At 37.2% G+C, this 21,715-nt stretch overlaps 1 protein-coding gene and 1 long non-coding RNA gene across 3 annotated transcripts; one reads left to right on the top strand and one right to left on the bottom strand.

Moving 5' to 3' along the window:
* Window positions 1–1,996: 1,996 nt before the first annotated feature.
* LOC127956596 (uncharacterized) lies at window positions 1,997–3,287 on the bottom strand. 2 transcript variants are annotated; one of them, XR_008153602.1, is made up of 3 exons: window positions 3,130–3,287; window positions 2,157–2,232; window positions 1,997–2,072 (listed from the first exon to the last, which is right to left on the bottom strand). It is a non-coding gene; the product is annotated as an uncharacterized LOC127956596 (long non-coding RNA). The 2 variants fall into 2 exon arrangements; XR_008153603.1 differs by lacking the exon at window positions 3,130–3,287 and adding an exon at window positions 2,446–2,711.
* A 6,449-nt stretch (window positions 3,288–9,736) lies between these two features.
* fmc1 (formation of mitochondrial complex V assembly factor 1 homolog) lies at window positions 9,737–10,503 on the top strand. The gene is made up of 2 exons (XM_052554421.1): window positions 9,737–9,911; window positions 10,186–10,503. Exons 1-2 carry the CDS (start codon window positions 9,768–9,770, stop codon window positions 10,390–10,392), a joined length of 351 nt encoding a protein of 116 aa, XP_052410381.1. The 5' UTR covers window positions 9,737–9,767; the 3' UTR covers window positions 10,393–10,503.
* Window positions 10,504–21,715: the final 11,212 nt, after the last annotated feature.

The following is a 21,715-nucleotide window of genomic DNA, read 5'->3' as shown; positions in this document are numbered from 1 at the left end:
TTAGTTACATTATTAAGTTTAATATTGTTATAGTACCTTCCAATCGGCATTGAAGAGGTCTTGTCCAATCAATTTTGGGGACTTTGTAAAAATGTATTATTCTCCCCTCCTGGTCCTCCATGTCTTCTCTAATATCAATTCGTACTTTCAGTGGGGCTCATCTTCTTTTTGTCGAAGTGCACACCGCCTGTACTGTATAGCTGCCCTTTCTGGAAGCTCAATCCTCTTCCAATCTGTGGCCAAAAAAACTCATGGTATGGTATCATGGAAATCATTTTTACATAAACTTTTTCATTCTGAGAGAATAAAACGCACAAAATCAGTACCATCACACATTGAAGGTGCACTTTCAGCTGAAACTGATGGCCCAGGTGTTAAATGATCAGGATCAAGTTGGAAAGTAGTGCTTTGGGATGGTAATGAGGCAGTTTCATCAACAGAGTTTCCATCCATAATCGAGGGGAAAATCTCAGGGAAACTACAGTAAAATACATAAACATCCATTGCCCATCTAGGCTTTAAGGAACATTTGAAAACATCTAAAAGATGTAACATAAGCCTAATGAGAATTGTTTGCAGTATGATATCCCAAATTTGAGATTTTCTAAATTGCTCATTTGTTTCAACACAATTGAACCAGAAATGCCATAATTCTTCTCTGTCTCTCTCTCTCTCTCTCTTTTTTTTTTTTTTTTGGTAAAACAGTGACTGTATTTGTTGTGGACAACAAAAAAAAAATCTCTCCCTACTGTTCACAACTCTAACATTTCTACAGTACCTTTCTCCACATGTACTGGCATCACTTCTGCAGAAAATTCTTCTCCACATATCGGACAGGCATCCTGAAGAATGAGACAGACTCAATATGACATCAAACAGGTCTACAAGCAAACCAGAAGCACATTGCTTATGATCTTATGACTAGGCACAATCAAGTTTATTGTCTAAAAACAGTATATGCTGACTTTACAAGAGAACCAGAAACAAACACAGACTAGCAGTAACAGTTAAAGACAGTTTAAAAAATAAAATGTTTAAAGTCATAAAAATGACCGGTGGTCAATCATTAAATATTGTACAAAAGGTCCTTTAATATATTTATAACCAGAGTTAAATATTTTTTCAGGATACATCCTCAATTTACCAGTGACTGCTTTAGCTTAAGTTTTGTCATCACTTTTTAACCAAGACAGTCTCTTACCAGACAAATTACATCTGACTCATGGCTTCAGTTTCTTTTTCCTTGTCAGATTCAGATTCTATCTGAAAAAAATAATAATAATTCAGATTATATTTTTATTCTATCTGAAAAAGAGTCTCATTATAACTATGCCATGAAGTTTCTTTATTGTAAAAGAGCATAACAGAAATACTTCAAGAATAATAGATGGCTATATTTAAGAAGATTTTCATATTCAAGAAGTGTGACTGAGGGTAGCAGCTGAGCCTACCATATATACAGTAAGTGCATAAATGTGTGATAGCTGAAGAAACCTACACTGTAAAAACAAAAACTTAAATAAGGCAACCAGCTTCTGCAGATTTTTTGAGTTTTCTCAACTTTTTATTTTTTTTTTATTTTTACAGCACTGTAAAAAATAGTTGAGAAGACTTAAAAAGTTCAATGCCAGCTTCAGCTCAACTTGTTTTCAGTTTTATACAAACAAAAGTGGAGTAAACTCAAAAATTTACAAAAATAGGTCAAGAAAAAAAAAAAAAAAAAAAAATGTAACCGTGTAACAGCACACCTGACCTGAGACTTAAAGAATATACTTTTTCTTTTTTTGTGAATGACACTGAAATATCACTTACCGCATTATTACTTTGACAATCCTCAAGGTGACATGGCAGCAACTGTAATGGGACTGATATACCACAGGTCATGCAGATGTTTTTGGGCATGTTATGAAATTCAGGTGCATTATATGGCAACGGGGTTATATCGATTTCTTCTTGGAGGGGGACGATGTAGATGACATTCTTCCCATTGTTAGAGGACGTCTTCAATATTTTTGCTGTGTAGCCCTGGGAATCCTGGGCCAGAGATGTTGTTTTCCTTTGTCCACTGCCCCCTTTTAAATAGACGTGTGAAAACAAATAACAATGTTGGTAAAAAGATAAAAAATATGTAAATGCATTTGGTATCATAAACTTACCTGAGGCTTTTTGGAGCAGCCAACCACCTCTTAAGTTTTGCAACTTTGGGTACTCCTGAAGAAGTACTTTGGTTATCTGGATATTAGAAGGCAGATATACAAGTAAAATACTTTATGAAAACACAAATGGGAAAGATTGTTCCTGCTTTTTAAAGATTTAATAATACTAACAACAACAATAATAATAAATAAATACATAATAAAACAATGTAAAGAAAACAGGAACAAAAACTTGTAATATCTTTTGTCCATAACATATTTAAACATCAAGTTTTACACCATGGCTCACCTCAGTATGATCAGCATTGTCTGGAATATTTACAGTTCTTCTGCCTAGCCCTGCTTGTAAGAGAACTGTTTCATCTTTGGGAGTCTTTTGGGAGTTTTTTGAAAGCAAGCAGAATTGAAATTCTAAGAACTTTACAGACGTAACTTTTGCAGGTTCAGGTGCCAATTTTTTCATTCGTTTACGGCTTCCATGGTAAAGTGCTGGAAAAGCTCTTTAATAAAATAACAAAATATATGTGCAAATTAGCAAAGTTATTGTTATAAAATTAACTCTTGCAGGAACAGACCATTTGCAGTGTAGGCTAAAATAGAAGAAAACCTAACATATGATGTAAACCGTTATTAAATACAATATTATATAGATACAGTGTACAAATGTGGTTTTCATTGGCAACATTTAATGGACATCTTCAACCAAAACAACTCCCAGTGTACTAATTAGTGGTAGAATTCCCCTTTAACAACCTGGATTAAGAGCCATGCTCAGGGCTGTATTGATGACAAATCACATATGGGTCTTTGTGGGGTTCATTTAATCAATTAATTACTAGCCCACATCACACAACAAATTGCTATATACAAATAAAGAATAAATATAACCCCCCCCACCCCCACCCCCACCATAATAACATTTTTAACTATATAAATATTGACACCTGAGAGCTCGGAGTACACGATTCCTTACCTTTGCATTTCTTGCTGAACTGTGTTTGGCCTACTAACAGCCTGGCCAACCCCAAAGGAAGCACTAGTACCAGGCTGAGGTGCCACGGTGGGAGAACTGTTGGGATTTCCATCTGCTTGAGGGCTGCTATGCCTTCGGATGCAGCTAAGCAGATTCCTTACAGCACTTTCTATTTCTGAATTTTGCTCCTGTAGAAAGAAAACAATATAAGTTGCATTCACATAAAATGCAACAATAACAACAAGAATAATAATTATTATTATTATTATTGTTATCAAGTAATAACCCACCCCCACATGCATGGTACAGTGTATTTATTCTATAACAAAGAAAATTCTACATGGGTCATGGAGTATCTTGTCTTTTTTTTTTTTATCAATACTCACGATGTTTAAAAACACTGATATATATATATATATATATATATATATATATATATATATATATATATATATATATATATATATATATATATTTCAAGAAATTTGAAATTCATAATTAATATATGAAAAAAATACTTCTAAGAGTTACAGAACCACCTAACACAGTCCTTGGCTAACAGCAGTAAACGTTGAGATCAGGGGCCCGTTTCACTAAGGAGGTTCAACCAACTCTGAGTTTAACTTGAACTCTGAGTTGACTTACGCTGAGATGGGAAATTCAGAACAGCAGCGGTTACAGAACAGCTGAAATGAGTTGGTTTAATTTTCACTTAACCTCCTTTGTAAAACGGGCCCGAGGTATAGGCAACCAGCAATCCAGGTCTTGGAGTGCTGCTGTCCTGCAGAGTTTAGCTCTAACCCTAATCAAACACACCTGAACAAGCTAATCAAGGTCTTCAGGATTACTAAGATTACAGGCAGGTGATTTTTTTTACTCCAGGGTTGGAGCTAAACTCTAGGGCCGACGTTGCCTACTCCTGGTATAGACAACTGCTACATTGACCGCCAAACGGCGCGATCTGCTCTATGAGGTGACGTCATCGCATACATAAAAACGTCCCATTTCATTGGCTCCAACCAATAAACGAATTTTTTTTTTTTTTTTTAGTGCAATATAAAATCCCGTCAGGATATTTAATGAAAATATTGTCCAAGTGTTTTAAAAATGAAGCATACATATGCATAAAAATGTTTTTTTTCAGCATGACAAGTCGCACTGGCTGGCGTTGTTCATTGGTCAGGCATCGACCAATAAAACGGATTCAATCACCCCCCCAACCCCCCTCCCCTCCCCGTGTTCTCTCGCGTCTGCGTTTACAAGTGCACAAGTCAGTTTTGCAACAGGAGTATCGCAAAAAGAGTAGCAAAAGTCAAAGCGCCAGGAATTGAACTTGTACTGCCAGATCTGAGAGGTTGTAAGCGCCGACTTGAGGTTGTACAGCGAAACTGAAGTAAAGTGCAAAAGACACACATTTGTGTCTGTCATTTTGTACATGTGAATGACATTTTACAGATTTGTAACTTTTAATCTGCAAGTTCAGCTTTAAAACAGGGGTGTTTTGATCATTGTCTGTGTGTATGGAAGCATATGGGTAGCATTATTCAATTTGGGATGTAATATGCAAAATGACAATGCAATATGTAAAATGGCAATGCATTTCTGTATTTACATTTACATTTTCCAATACATTTGTGCAACGTTTGGTGCAAAATGAAAATGAAAATGAAATTACATAATTTTCATTTGCCATTTACTACACCAGTTTTAATATGTAAAATGAATATTAATTTTAACGCTTTATAAGTTGCGAAATTAAAATGAAAATGTATTACAGAAATGATTAGATATGTCTAACATGTTAAAGCAAAAACTGTGGCAAAATGATCATTTAAATGCTATTTTTCTTAATTGCATTAACACTCACAGTCAAGACACTTAAGATTGCATTTTCATTCGTTGTCCCGCAATGAATGTAGCAAAACTCAAAGTGCACATTGAAAATGCATTCCGAGCCGATCGCGTGTCCCCGCCCTCGCGCCACGTCAATCATTGTGTGAACAAGGCGGGGCTTACAGAAGGTCAGAGACTCAAGTCTCAAGAAGAGGATTCAATCAAGTGAGACAACGTGGACAAGACAGTTGGTCCGTGTATGTTTTGATCATTTCGGTTTATGGCTTCAATATTTCATTCGCACTTGTGGGCGGAGCTGAAACGCTGCTTTCATCTGATTGGTCGAATAGGATCGGTTTTCATCTGACAGCCTTCAGCTCGGTCTTGTCATTCTTTCAGGCAAAATAAGAGTCAGTGCGAGTGAAGCACTGAAATGTCTGAAACTACGCTCACTGTTAATTAGCATAATATTTGAATCAGATGTAGCTGGGCACATAATTCGTGCTGCTGAGACCTGCAAATTATTTCTAGGTTGTAGTATTGTATGAATATTGTCCCACTGATAAATACAGTGCAAATAGTTCTGTCCCTTTGGATAACAGTGAAGTGGAAATAAATATAGTTAAATTTATGAAATAAAATTAAATAGGATTTTTTGGGAAGGTAAGTCTGGCCAGTTATACAAGCAACACGGGTCGGACAAGTCTGAAGATCTGAGCTGAATTGGGTGAAACATTTAAGTTCTAGCCTGTATCAATTACTCTCATAATAAATAATAATAATAATGTTAACTGTATTTTTCGGTATAAGTTGCATCAGTCCAAAAATACGTCATGACGAGGAAAAAAACATATATAAGTCGCACTGGACTATAAGTCACATTTATTCAAGACCAAGAGAAAACATTACCGTCTACAGCCGCGAGAGGGCGCTCTGGGGTAGGCTACAGGAGCACTGGGCAGCATAGAGCTAATTTTACTATTTTTATTTAGAAATGTAACTATATTCATTTTTACAATTATTTATTAATGTCACACACACACACACACACACACACACACACATACCTAGTGCCTTATGACTTAAAAGATGAGAGTGGTAAATGTTACAGACATGGAACTGTTCAGTCTATTATTGATTTTAATTTCCACTTCACTGTTATCCAAAGGGACAGAACTATTTGCACTGTATTTATCAGTGGGACAATATTCATACAATACTACAACCTAGAAATAATTTGCAGGTCTCAGCAGCACGAATTATGTGCCCAGCTACATCTGATTCAAATATTATGCTAATTAACAGTGAGCGTAGTTTCAGACATTTCAGTGCTTCACTCGCACTGACTCTTATTTTGCCTGAAAGAATGACAAGACCGAGCTGAAGGCTGTCAGATGAAAACCGATCCGATTCGACCAATCAGATGAAAGCAGCGTTTCAGCTCCGCCCACAAGTGCGAATGAAATATTGAAGCCATAAACAGAAATGATCAAAACATACACGGACCAACTGTCTTGTCCACGTTGTCTCACTTGATTGAATCCTCTTCTTGAGATTTGAGTCTCTGACCTTCTGTAAGCCCCGCCTTGTTCACACAATGATTGACGTGGCGCGAGGGCGGGGACACGTGATCGGCTCGGAATGCATTTTCAATGTGCACTTTGAATTTTGCTACATTCATTGCGGGACACCGAATGAAAATGCAATCTTAAGTGTCTTGACTGTGAGTGTTAATGCAATTAAGAAAAATAGCATTTAAATGATCATTTTGCCACAGTTTTTGCTTTAACATGTTAGACATATCTAATCATTTCTGTAATACATTTTCATTTTAATTTTGCAACTTATAAAGCGTTAAAATTAATATTCATTTTACATATTAAAACTGGTGTAGTAAATGGCAAATGAAAATTATGTAATTTAATTTTCATTTTCATTTTGCACCAAACGTTGCACAAATGTATTGAAAAATGTAAATGTAAATACAGAAATGCATTGCCATTTTACATATTACATTGTCATTTTGCATATTACATCCCAAATTGAATAATGCTACCCATATGCTTCCATATGTGTGTGCAAATCGAAAGATTCAGCTTTTCACATCAGGGTCGTGAGTGTAAATTTCAATTTACAAATACATATATTAATATGACAAGTTCTCAAATTCCAACTTACAGCCTCTCGAGTTTTGCAACTGATTTACCTCCATAATAACATGCCCGGGCTCTCTATGGTAAGAATCATCATTATTATTAAAGATATTTATATTATATAAAGATATCACTTACTCTAATGAACCCTGACATGAAAATAGTTTGTGGTGCACAGATCCTCATTCAGACAATTAGCGAAATAAATCAACTTTTTGATGATTTTCTAATTATATGACCAGCACCTGTATATCTTTTAGACATTAACACATATCTATAGAGAGTGAAATTCTCAGAGGATTTAATCTGTGTGAAACAGACTCATGTCTGCGTTAAAAACACAGTTAGCGTGCAGGAGTGAATCAGTCGTTTCTGGTTCGGAGTGAAAGCACCGTTCATGATCACTTACACCTCACACGAGACAGCTGGAGTCATCTCAAGCAGATATATCCTGAGAAATACGTCAGGTTATAATAAACACAGAACACTTCAGAAACACTGGGTGAAATCTGCTGCTTAGTCTGGTCCCATACAAACCTAAAACTGTTATTTCAACCGTACAGTTTACTTCCTGAGATGTCACAGTTACAAAAAACGATGGTCTCAATAACACAAGCTTTACTGGTATGACTTGAGCAGAGCAGAACTTCAAACCATGAAACAGAAGATTAACTGGTGCTCATCTCAATTATATCTCTCTGACTTCTTAAACATCCAGTGAGCACACTAATATTCACCATATTTTATTAAATTAAATGCCAAGATGAAACAGTAGAGAGTGTGATCTGATATCAGGTTGAGGTACTTTTCTACATTTAAAATTGTTCGATGTTTGTCCATGTGTTCGTCCACTCTCTGAATCATTTATCAACTGCTCTCCAGAAAACATCCTGCGACTGGAGAGATTTCTGTTTCTGTGTATTAGACGATGAAATGATGAGCTAGGGTTAGTTCTACAGAGCGGAGGACACGCTTGAGCTCACGACCAAACCATTCAGTTCAGTGTTTAGATGAACCCCGACCGAAACATTGAAGAGAACCGACTCCAAACAGACATTTACTTCTGAATCCTACAGCGCTTGCTCTCATTTTAAATTATTTGTCAGCAAAACTGAAACATGTTGTTGACAATACAAAGAACTGAACGACAAGATACTTAATTAAACGCATTTACTACTGAAAACATGCATGATTTAATAGATTATGTGACTAAATAAGAGTGGATTACAGAACGAACGACTCAAATGAACCGGTTCTATTTGAACCAAACTCACACAACTGATCACACAAATGACAACGTGTAGTTTAATCTCCTGCACTTAACGTTTCAGAAGTCTTTCATAAACATTCATTAAGGAAAGACCATTTTTGTTGTTTTGTTTTGTGTTGTGTTGTTTTTAAATGTAGGCCTATAGACTGTGCCAGTTGGGTTGTATTTATGCTTCCTCTAAAACTTGAGCAAATCTTTTAAATGTTTTTTTTTTTTTTTAAAGATCTCATCATTTAGGAGTATAATTACAATAATTCTCTTTGATCTGATCACTGAGGGGTTTATTGTCGACTGGCCAAGAGTTTAAAGGATTTCTTGAGGGGTTATAATATGTGTTTTAGAGACATGTCTGAAACCTGACTGAAGGATATGTGTGTATAAGAAGGGCCAGAGAAAGGGGTAATGGGGAGGGTGTGCGACTGTTGTTAGGTATTTCATATAGAGAAATAGAAAAGAGAAAGACCTGAAGTATGTAGTTTGGTTAGGGGATGGTGGGATAGTCATCGTGAATGATTATAATCCATGTCAGAGATAAAACTGGAGGCATTAAAGGGGTTATATAGAAGGATTATTTGGTGTGGTGACTTTAATGCTCATAGCACAGAGGAAAAGACTGATAGGAATGGTTTGAAAGAGGAAGATTTGATGGATACTGATGGATTTCTTTATTCAGAGACACAAAAAGAGCCTTGTATTGAGGTGGTTAATCACATGAAAAACAACATAAATAATAATAATAATATGTGTCACAAACAGCAGCTTTTTATGTAACGTCAGATTGTTTTCCGTGAAATTAGATAAAGATATTGTATTTATTCCACTGTATGTGGTTATGGGAAATTAAAAATTTGGTTAGGTGGAAACTGTATACAGACAGCTCTTATTCCTCCCTTCAGCTGGAATTGAATAACTTTTGCATAGATCATGATAGAAACAAATGCCTGATATGTGATGGGAAGAGGAGTAGCCTAGAACAAGTTTCGGTAAAGGGCGGACTCTTTCGATATTAGTTTGATATTAGTCATAGATGTGCTCGACTCGATCTGTGTGTGACTGCTTCGGTCTCTGTGCTCGACTCGATCTGTGTGTGACTGCTTCGGTCTCTGTGCTCGACTGGATCTGTGTGTGACTGCTTCGGTCTCTGTGCTCGACTCGATCTGTGTGTGACTGCTTCGGTCTCCGTGCTCGACTCGATCTGTGTGTGACTGCTTCGGTCTCTGTGCTCGACTCGATCTGTGTGTGACTGCTTCGGTCTCTGTGCTCGACTGGATCTGTGTGTGACTGCTTCGGTCTCTGTGCTCGACTCGATCTGTGTGTGACTGCTTCGGTCTCTGTGCTCGACTGGATCTGTGTGTGACTGCTTCGGTCTCCGTGCTCGACTCATGCTGTCTGTCGTGATGGCGGCCGTGACCTCTCCTCTGCGCGCATGTCGCGGGATCCTGAAGGAGATCCGGATCGCTAAAGGCTCCGGTTACAGAAACACTCTGGTTTATAAACATGTGCTGGAGCAGTTCAGGAGGAACCAGGTAATGTGAAGGTTACACCTCACGAGCGCGATCCCATCAGGCACCGCTCTGCCCGTGTTTACTAATACGTGTGCTTCGTGTAGCGGACTCATGTTTAACGTGTAAGTTAGTTTATCTGTAACGTTCCTCGTGGCTTGATCGTAAGAGAGTACTGTTTATTCTCCGTGTTTCGGTGCAGAAGTTAAGCTCGATTTACTGGAGCTCGGTCTTCCTCATAAGAACAGTCACCTGACTGATCTGTGTGTGTGTGTGTGTGTGTGTGTGTGTGTTTCAGGTGACCGGCGCTCAGTTCTGCCGGGCGCGGATGGACGCTCTTCACGCGGCGCGCACGTATCTCTGTCTGCTGACGTCCACGCGCCTGCACCTGCGCCTGCACGAGCGCTACCACGCGCACGGCGGTGACCGCGCACTCGAGCAGGTGGCGGGACTCGTGGGGCTCCGGCTCCCGACACAACCGGGCGGCAAAGGCTGGGAGACCTGAAGACACCCGATAGACTGTGTGTATGTGTGTTTGAGACAGAGAGTGTGTGTTTGTTTGTTTGTGTGTATCTTGCCCGTGCTTCTTCATCAAATAAACTGAGTTTAAGCCAGAGTTGTGTGTCATGAATCTGTTGAATCACACACAGAGCACAAACCACTGATGAACACAGTCTCTGAAAGACACCGCTCCAGTGACTGATGAAATTAGGGGTGCTCCGATCACGATTTCAATACAAGATTTGAATTTCAACTTCAAATTGTCTCTGGTGTTACTGTACCTTCTTTACAGGTGAAGATCAGTATATCATGTATATCACTGGTGATTCATTGTGTTACTGTATTACTGTACTGTTTATTTCTTTCAAATTAAACTAGATAAAAAAGTTTGTCAAGACAAACTTTAAGTTGGTTTGAGAAAGCCTGACCAGAAAGTTTGAAAAGTGAAAACGTGAAAAGTTTAAAAAGATTTAAAAGTTTAATTAGTTAAAAAAAATACAGTGATTAACACATTGCTAGCATTACAAAAAAGTGACTACCATGTCATTAGCATGATTAGCAAAGTTGCTTCCATGATTAGCAAGTGACTAGCATGATTAACAAGGTATCTAGCATGTCGCTAGCATAATTAACAAGTGACTAGCCATGTTGCTAGCATGACTAGCAAGTTAGTAACATATCTCTAGCATGTTTCTAGCATGATTAGCATGCAACTAACATGTTGCTAGCATGATTAGCATGTCGCTAACATAATTAGCAAGTTACTAGCATGTTGCTAGCATTTTGTTAGCATGTTTCTAGCATGACTCGCATGCGACTAGCATGATTAGCATGTTGCTAGAATGTTTCTAGCATGCGACTAGCATGTTGCTAGCATGATTAGCATGTTGTTAGAATGTTTCTAGCATGATTAGCATGCGACTAGCATGTTGCTAACATGTCTTTAGCATGATTAGCATGTTTTGCTAGCATGATTTAAGCATGATTATTTGTTGTTAACATGTTTCTAGCATGATTAACGTGACTAACATGTTGTTAGCATGATTTTACCATGATTAGCATGTTTCTAGCATGATTTGCATGCATCTAGCATGCGACTAGCATGTTGCCAGCTTGATTAGCATGTTGCTAACATGTTTCTTGCATGATTAGCATGCGACTAGCATGTTGCTAGCATGATTTTAGCATTATTAGCTAGCATGTTGCTAGCTTGTTTCTAGCATGACTAGCATGTGACTAGCAAGTTGTTAACATGATTACCATGTTGCTAGCATGATTTTAACATGATTAGCATGTTGTTAGCATGTTTCTAGCACGAATAACATGCGACTAACATGTTGCTACCATGATTTTAGTATGATTAGCATTTTGCTAGCATGTTTCTAGCATGCGACTAGCATGATTTTAGCATGTTGTTAGGATAGATAGATAAATAGAGATAGATAGATTAGAAGTATTAGATAGATATATAGAGTCATAGATAGATAGAAAGATAGATAGAAATAGATAGATTAGATGAGTTTGAATGAGTTTAAATTGATAAGCAACAAAGCTTGATTGAGTCTAATGGGATTTGGAGCTTGGGTCATCTGAACATCCTGTCAATGAAAGTCTATGGGATTTTTATGATTTATAATATTCTTTTTTATGAAAATCATAAGTCCAATCAGTTAGAAAAGATATAGCACACCCGGTGGGTATAGGCTGAAGAGCTGGGTTGAGTTTGGAGTCTGTACAGTTAAAACTCTAGGAGGAATTAGAGTTGCAAAATTTTGGGTCAGAAGAAGAAGAAGAATATTAAGTTTAAATAGGATTTCATTAAGTTGGTAAGCCATACCAAAAGTGGACGTTTCTGTAACGTCACGACGGCCAACACAACGGCGAACTCAACCAATTCAATTCGGATGAGTCATTAACGACAATGAACACAACCGATTCCGAAGAGTTACACAGCAAACACAACCGCTTTCTCAAGCCAACTTAATATTTCTTGCATTTTCGTTATTTTTCAGACATTTTGCCATACCAAAAGTGGATGTTCCTGTAGAATCACCCAGTCACATTCACAAGAGAGAACGCCACCGATGCAATTCGAATGAGTCATATTCACTACAGCGAACTCAACCGATTCGATTGAGATGAGTCACATTCACAACGGCGAACACAACCGATTAAATTCAAATGAGTCACATTCACGACGGCGAACACAATCGATTCAATTCAGATGAGTCACATTTACGACGGCGAACACAACCGATTCAATTCGGATGAGTCACATTCACGACGGCGAACACAACCGATTCAATTCAGATGAGTCCACTGGATGCGCTTAAATTCATCTGTGAAAAAGGGATGGAATCAATTTTTCCGAATGTTTTTGTACGCTTTTTTAAAGTAGGTTTATGTTTGACACTTCAAACAGGTAGAATGATAAGGCTAATTTATATATGCATGCCACTTTCTGAAACAACCTTACACAGTTTTGATAAGGTTAATAATGAACACAATGTTAATATAGCCTGCCTGTGATGAAATGCCGACTGCACACATACATGCTTAGTCTTGGGATTCCACAACTTCCCTTGATCATCCTCACAATTTATTGCTTGTAGCCATTTTGTCATCCTTTCCGGCTCTGTATGTTTATTAGGAAGGATGTAGAACTTCAATTCATAATTTGTTAGTTTATTGGAGGTACAGAAAACGACACAGCAACTCTTCGGTGTGATTGTCCCGTCTATTTCAATTGGCGCCAAGGCAATGTTTTCCCCCACGGGCTAAATTCACATTACGTGACGGGGCGTTCCCGGGGGCGTTCCCAGACCAACAGTCTGTATCTATACTGTTAAAGTTCTACAGGCAGTTGGCAGCAACGAATTAAAGGTTATGGCCAATTTTTTAAATTTACGAGCACTAATCTTTCGTGATCCCGCTCCGAACTCCCAAACTGATTCAAATGATTCGCGAACCTGCTCCGAACTCCCAAACTGACTCAAATGATTCGCGATCCCCATAACTGACTCAAATGATTCGCGATCCCGCTTTGAACTCCCGAACTGACTCAACGCTTGGGATTTTTTTTATACTGAGTTTATACATGTTGTAGAGAAGCATGCACCTTGGATAATTGTTAGGGTTAAGGGCAATCATCTTCCTTGGATTGACTCGGAACTTATTAGTCTCTTTAGGCAAAGGGACAAAGCATGGACAACATTTCGTCAGACAAGAAGAAATGCTGATTGGGAAGTCTATAGGCATTTGAGAAATTTGAGCAAAACAAAAACCCGAAATGCTAAGTCTAATTATTATAAAGAATGTCTTTCTTTTCATTATAAAAATCCTAAGCAATTTCTGAATAAAATTAAAAACATTATTAATATATCAAATAAACATTCAGTTAATCAAATTAAAGATAATAATAATTCATGACTCCTTAGCTATTGCGCAAGAATTTAATCAGCATTTTTTTTTTCAGTTTGGTCTACCTTATTTTCTGCCTCTTACTTGAATACTGATATTTGTAATGAGACTACATCATGTAATAGTTCTTTTTCATTTGGGAAGATTGCTCCAATTGATTTTCAGAGTGCCATTGATGAATTAAAAGTGACTAGTGGTGAAGGATTAGATGGAACTGAAAATAGGTATCTTAAATTAACTTCACATATTCTTATGTATCCACTAGCTGATTTATTAAATCTTTCTTTGTCTACATGTGAGTTGCCGGTGATCTGGAAATGTGCACGCATTACTCCGCTTTATAAGGAAGGTGATGTACTTGATATTAATAACTATAGACCAATATCTATTATATGTTCTATATCTAAAGTTTTTGAAAAATTAATTTATAAACAACTTTCAAATTATTTATCTATTAATAATATTCTATCATCATCTCAATCTGGTTTTAGGTCTAATCATTCCACAACTACTGCATTACTTAAGTTTACAAACGATGTATTTTCAGCCTCAGATAATGGTAAGCTTACAGGTGCTATTTTTCTTGATTTGACTAAAGCTTTTGATTTGATTGATCGTTATCTGCTTTTAGATAAACTTCATGCTATTGGTTGTTCAAAAAATAAAATTTTGTGGTTTAATTCATATCTTTATAACAGGAAACAATGCGTTGTCCTAAATGGGAATAAATCTGATTTCCTGATTCAGCAAAGAAGTGTGCCTCAAGGTTCATTTCTGGGACCACTTCTTTTTTCTATTCATTTAAATAATCTACCATTACTTCTTAAGAACTGTCAGGTTCAACTTTATGCGGATGATACTGTCATATATACATGTAATTCTGATCCTTTACTTTTACGTCCTGTGGACGTATTTGGGGATTGTGCGCTCTTGGGAGAGTGACTTCACCTACTGGGCAAGTTAGGCATTGCATGTTTTCTTCTCTTGCTCTTTCTGTCTCTCTCTCCATTATAGATCGCTAATTGGATTCCAGCTGATGTCCATCATTCATCAGTACTGAGTGAATGCTACAGAGATCCAAGGTGTATAAGATGGCAAAGAAATAATGCTGGAGGACTGACGGCTACGCGCTCACTCTTTGTCCTGATCCAGATTGGTGTTATTTTGTGTATCTCAGTGGGACCAAGTGTGGTCTTTATTACCTCTTAACTTTGTGAATGAACTTGTCAATTACAAACTATGAGAGAGTGTGTGAACGTTATGGTGGGTGTGTTTATGATTCTTTTGTGTTATTTTCTAATTTCTGTAAATACCTTTGTTTGTCTTTGTTAGGAAGCGGTAGGGAGAGGGTGCCATTTGTTTTGAATATATAATATTGTTTATTTAGAGTTTCTGTGTTTAGCTAGAGGGTTTTTTGTTTGTTATGTTGGCCTGGCCCTCTCCTGAAGATTTGCTTCCTCTTGTTATTAATAAATTAAGTTATTTGCTTAATTTAGTGTCTGTGCTTTTCTGGATCAGGGGATTGATGTGACCGTCAGACTTTTTATTTATTTACATTTTGTTACGACGTCATTTAACCCCTAGACTAACAGTGAGGTTCGTAACATTTACAAATTCAGTTATCTCTTCAATCGGACTTTAATTGTTTACAAGACTGGCTTTTGGCTAATAAATTAGTTCTTAATAAAACCAAGTCATATACTAAGATTTTTGGTTCTAGATATAAACTTAATTCTAAAACCTGTTCTTGTGTTATTTCATGTAAAGACGGTACTCCTCTGCATAGAGTTGACACTATTAAATATCTTGGTGTATGGCTTGATTCTAGACTCTCCTTTAAACCACATATTAATCATATTTTACAAAAAGTCAATGTTGGAATGAGTATTTTGCATCGATCTCGAAATTGCTTCTCTTATAGTGTTCGTAAGAAACTAGTTGTTCAATTAATATTTCCGTTATTTGATTGCTGTGATGTGGTTTATTAGACGGCATTAAAATCTGATCTTGTCTCACTTAATTCGGCATGTAATAGAATTTGTAGATTCGTTTTAGGATGTTCTTTTTCCACTCACCATTGTACAATGTATGATGCACTTCTGTGGCCATCTTTGAATGTGAGAAGGCAGACTCACTGGCTCCAATTTATATTTAAATGTATTTACTTTGATTATCCTAGTTATCTACAACAATAATTTGTACTCTTTTCTTCAAATCAGCAAGTTAGGCACTCTGTCCAGACTTACTTTCTCATTCCTCGTGTTAAAAAAACAATTGGTAAGAGAGCATTTATGTTTAAATCTGTACTAGACTGGAATAATTTGCCTGTAGATATTAGATCCATTACTTCTTTTCGGTTGTTTAAGTGTTTCTTTCTTTAATTGCTAATGCAACCTTTTCACACCACAGACTGAACCAAATTAAGCATTGCTTGCTTGGTAACTGTTCAACAAAGTTTTTATATTGGTGTAAATATTGTCATACTGACAGTTGTCTGACGTTTTGGTTGATTCCATTACATATCTTTTTATCAAAGTTATCCGACATTATCAAGATGAATTTGTTCTGAGTTCTTGTCATATTTTATTACCAATTTCTAAACTACAGCAAATAAACTGTGATAATGTGAGAAATGTTGAAGGTGTCTGAATACATTTTGGTTTGATTGTGTATTTTATTTTACAGTGAAGACTATGCAGTGCTATTTTAAATTAACAAAAAAAAAACTTAAAAAATGTAAACATTATGTAAATAGCACAAATAAATAAATAGAATGAACATACAGTACAAATTAAACAATTTTAAACAGGGTCCACTGTACACCCTGCACCGGGGCCCCTCTAACCCCAGCTACAAGACGGAGCAATGCACTGTGTCTACTGTAAGAAACAGAACAAGGCATGTGGTTTAAAAGATGGCAAGTAAAACAATAAGCACATCTGTATCCAATACAGTTTCATTATTGTTCACTATTATCCAGTAATTACTATAAATAATTTATGCAACCAAATCATGTTCCACTGGTGGCACAGAAAAAGTTAGTGTATTTCCCTGTTTTGGCACAAAGGTTCTTTAGGCTATTATTCATTCATACATTAGATTATTCTGCAACATTTTGTATTTGTAATTAAATTATTGTTTGTAGTATCACATTTTAATCATGCTGAGTTTTGGAGAAAAACTTAAATGGCACTCTTCATGTGATATTTATTAACTACATAAAATTATTTAAATATATACATTTTCTAACCCCCATATCTTTAATTTTGTGAGCATTCACATCCATTCATAAATGCATTTGAATACACTGAATAATGCAGTGAAAGAACGCACTCAGAATGCACGTGCACACACACTAGTATGACTTCATCATGTAACTTTACATTAGCCTAGATGCATGCACTTTTTAGGCACGATTTGTTTAGTTTTTGAAATATAGGCACATCATTTAAACAAAAAATACTAGTTCACATATCACACCTAAACACGCTTGGAAAACATAATTAGAACTAGCTACTAAATTGGTTAAAAATGCCTATCCATATACAGCTATGATTCGCGAACTGACTCAAATGATTCGCGAACCCGCTACGAACTCCCGAACTGATTCAAATGATTCGCGATCCACAAACTGACTGAAATGATTCGCGATCCGCTACGAACTCCCGAACTGATTCAAATGATTCGCGATCCCCAAACATTAAAAAAATTAATACAGTACACTTTAAAAAAGACAGATTTGTTTGTTCTGCCAGGGTAACAACAGGGAAAACGAGGTAATAAAATCACATCTCAAGAAGACACAAAGGACGAATATAAAGAGACTGTTTTCATAGCTTTTTTCCTAATGCAGATGAAAGTTTATGATCTAGGGTGTTTAAGAAGGTGCAGTTTTCCCCAACAGATGTTGATAATAATTACTATGAACTGATTTATAACTACTACTATCAGCAGGAAGTGACCTGAAGGATCAATACCAGTTTCCAGAATACGACCATTAAAATTATACTTCATAATCCCTACCCCCACTGTGACCTCCAGAATATCAATTAGAACAGAAGAAACTTCACTAGAATAAGACAAATAAAGCCATAAATGGCCTGACTCTGCGACATATAATAATGAGTATAAGGGCATGAGTAAAAGTCTGTTTTGTTTTGTTTTTCCTTAATTGCAGTTCTTTCTCACTTTCATTCTTTCTGTCATAATGACTTTAAATTTTGTTCAAAACAAGCGCACATTCTTATTGACAGCTAAGGATGGTTTCAAAAGTAAATATTCCGTATTTTATGAGAAATGTTCTAAACGATTAAAACCCAAAATAAAAATAAGAACTGAAGATCCAGCACATAAAGATTTTCTAGCTCCAGACTCAAATGAGCTGAATACTACACAGTCTGTCCATCCCGATTAAAGAAGAGGAGAAAGAGAAAGAAAAAGAAACCTGGAGCAGTTCGTGTTTAACTGCGGGTATCAATAAAGTCATCTGCTGCATTGATTCTTGGAGGAGGACACCACAGCATCATTCAGCCGAACTGATCTTTGGCAGAAATCATTTTACCGTCCACATATGCAGACAGCCCTCTGAAGCCTGCTCTCTTCCCTTCCTTTCTCACTCGTTCCACAAGAGGCCAAAGCTTGTTCCTGGCGTCTTTGGTGCTTTGTGTCAAGTCTTCAAAAATCCTGATTTTCCGATCTTTAATGACGACATCGGTTCTGGCATCCCTCCAGATTTGATCTCGAACGCTCCGTGAAAGAAACTTTAGAATGATGCGGTGCTCGAGCGCGCTCCCTCAGATCGAGGACCCAGTCTGTGGGACACATCAAGCGTGTAGATGAGCGGGTCTGCTATCCCAGGAGAAACTTTACCGAATAAGTCGATTAGAATCTTTCGAACATCTTCTCCTCGCTGCTCCTGAATACCGGTCACTCTTAGATTCCACCTCCTTTTGTAAGCATCCAGTTCGTCGCATTTCTCACGTAGCACACAGTTCATCTTTTCGAGTGATTCATGTAACTTTAAATGTAATTATGAAACAAAAGTTACAAAACTGTACTGTACATTAACTGTAACATACTTAAATGTGCAAAAAAAAAAAACCTTACTCAAAGATTAAATTAAAATGTATTAACATTAATTAGTTTAATTTAGCGATTCACCTGCATGCGTAACCTCTAGAGAGGGCCTGACACTTTGAAAACCACTTCTTTAAAGAATCCTATTCATTTTCATTAATTCATTAAAATTGTACCGACATTTGCACTTATATGTTTCAGAAAACACTTTGAAACTTTTATTAGAATAAAAACATATATAACACACCTAATGCATGGGATTCATATCAGGAAAATATGGGAAAATCTCTAAAAGACAGATATTAACACATAACTTGCCAGCAACACAGTAGGTGAACATATAACTTGATCATCTGTGATAAAGCAATGCATAAATATACACACGGGTATTTATTTATCTTCTGCAGGTTACATGTCCTTTATGCTACCCATTTGTAAACTCTGGTTATACTTTACTATTTTCAAAAGATAATAAAGATAGCGATTTTCTTACCTCATTTTGCCAGTATGTTTGCAGGACCTCGCAGAACACATCTGACTCTTCTTGTGTTTACAATTTTTGTTCTCCTTTGACATGCCACGACTCATTTGAATTTGAATTTGATTTTTTTTTTTCAAATTCGCTCAAAAAAAAAAAAAAAAAAAAATTAACCGGCAAATATTATAAACCGAGCAGTCCGTTATAACGACCGCAGCTCACAGTCAGCCGCCTCACTCACAGAAAGACGACAATAAAGGTCATATTTTTGAAAGGCGCTAACCGATTCATTGTCCAGTTTCCTGAATGACAGCCAGATTAATCAATTATGATCGAAGTAATAAAATAAAACTACCAATGGGAGTTGTTTCAGTGTGATAAAGCAGCGAAATGTATATAGTTTTATTGTTGTTAAGGATGATAATATATACCTAATACCTTTAGATTTTACAATAGGTATCATGACTAAAATATTTTTATAATAATTTTATTAATTTAAATAATTTAATATAAATAATTTAAAAGCTTGTTAACCTATTTCAACCATTTAGCATTAAACATTTTTAACGTTGTTTCATTAAAACAACTGCCCTAATTTCAACCATATTTCAATGTTGAAAGTTGGTCATGTACTGGATGTTTTTCAACCTTTCATCTTTAAATGTTGAATCAATGTTGTTTAAATGTTGAAATCACAATTGACCTTATTTCAACCATATTTTAACTTTGAAGGTCGGTCTTGTGCCGTCCGAGTGAACTTAATATCACATTTTAATCATGCTGATTTTTGGAGAAAAACTGAAATGGCACTTCGTGTGATATTGATTAGCTAAATAAAATGATATAAATATATACATTTTCTAACCCCCATATCTTGAATTTTGTGATCATTAACATGCATTCATAATACACCGAATAATGCAGTGATCCCAAACTGACTCAAATGATTCGCGAACCCGCTTTGAACTCCCGAACTGTTTCAAATGATTCGCGATCCCGCTCCGAACTCCGAAACTGACTCAAATGATTCGCGAACCCACTCCGAACTCTCGAATTGATTCAAATGATCCGTGAAGCCTCTCTGAACTCTCGAAATGATTCAAATGATTTGCGATCCCCAAACTGACTCAAATAATTCGCGAACCCAGTCCGAACTCTCGAATTGATTCAAATGATCCGTGAAGCCGCTCTGAACTCTCGAAATGATTCAAATGATTTGCGATCCCCAAACTGACTCAAATGATTCGCGAACCCGCTACGTACTCCCGAACTGATTTAAATGATTCGTGATTCCCAAACTGATTCAAATGATTCGCGATCCCGCTCCGATCTCCCGAACTGACTCAAATGATCCGCGAAGCCACTCCGAACTACCGAACTGATTCAAATGATTTGCGATCCCCAAACTGACTCAAATGATTCGTGATCCCGCTCCGAACTCCCGAAGTGATTCAAATGATTCGCGAACCAGCTCCGAACTCTCGAATTGATTCAAATGATCCGCGAAGCTGCTCCGAACTCCCGAACTGACTCATATGATTCGCAAACCCGCTCCGAACTCTCGAATTGATTTAAATGATCCGCGAAGCCGCTCCGAACTCCCGAACTGACTCAAATGATTCGCGAACCCGCTACGAACTCTCGAATTGATTCAAATGATCAGCGAAGCCGCTCCGAACTCCCGAACTGACTCAAATGATTCGTGATCCCGCTCTGAACTCCCGAAGTGATTCAAATGATTCGCGATCCCGCTCCGAACTCCGAACAATGACGGATCCGAAACGAAGGCTGATCGAGGACCCGCCATTGCTCCGCGCTGCATACGCTCCGCTAGAGCTGAAAATCTTTGCCCGAACCCGACGGGACCCGTCGGGACCCGACGGGTTCGGTCGGGTTCGGGCTTAATTTCTATCATCTTACGCGGGCTCGGGCCGGGCTCGGGCTTGTGCTCTGGTTTGCGAGGTAAACGAGCGGTCATGTGATGTGTTTCGATTAGCGCGAGAAAGATGCGAAAATGAATGCTGAGCAGGTGTAACGGAGGCTTGCCTCTGGTGATTACGTTTTGGTTGCACCAGCAACTAAAGCAAACTCTGAGGTGTGGAAAAGTTTTGACCATGTTTATAATGAGAATAGTGAGTGAATAATGACGCACCATCAGTGAGCGCAGGAGCGCGCTGAAGACATCTACAGTGGATTCAATCATTTTCCTCCACATAAACATGTAGACCTAGCCTAATCTCTGTGAGTAAAGGTTTTTAAATGATAACTAAATATTCATTGAGTCTTAAATGCATAATGTTGACAGAGTAGCCTATTTACGCTAATGTTGGCATTATTCTTTTATTAAATAAAG

Source organism: Carassius gibelio, chromosome A3 (genome assembly GCF_023724105.1).
Source record: "Carassius gibelio isolate Cgi1373 ecotype wild population from Czech Republic chromosome A3, carGib1.2-hapl.c, whole genome shotgun sequence".
In the NCBI taxonomy this organism is placed as follows: domain Eukaryota; kingdom Metazoa; phylum Chordata; class Actinopteri; order Cypriniformes; family Cyprinidae; genus Carassius; species Carassius gibelio.
The sequence above is the reverse complement of the archived record's forward strand: the minus strand, read 5'-3'. Positions and strand labels throughout refer to the sequence as shown.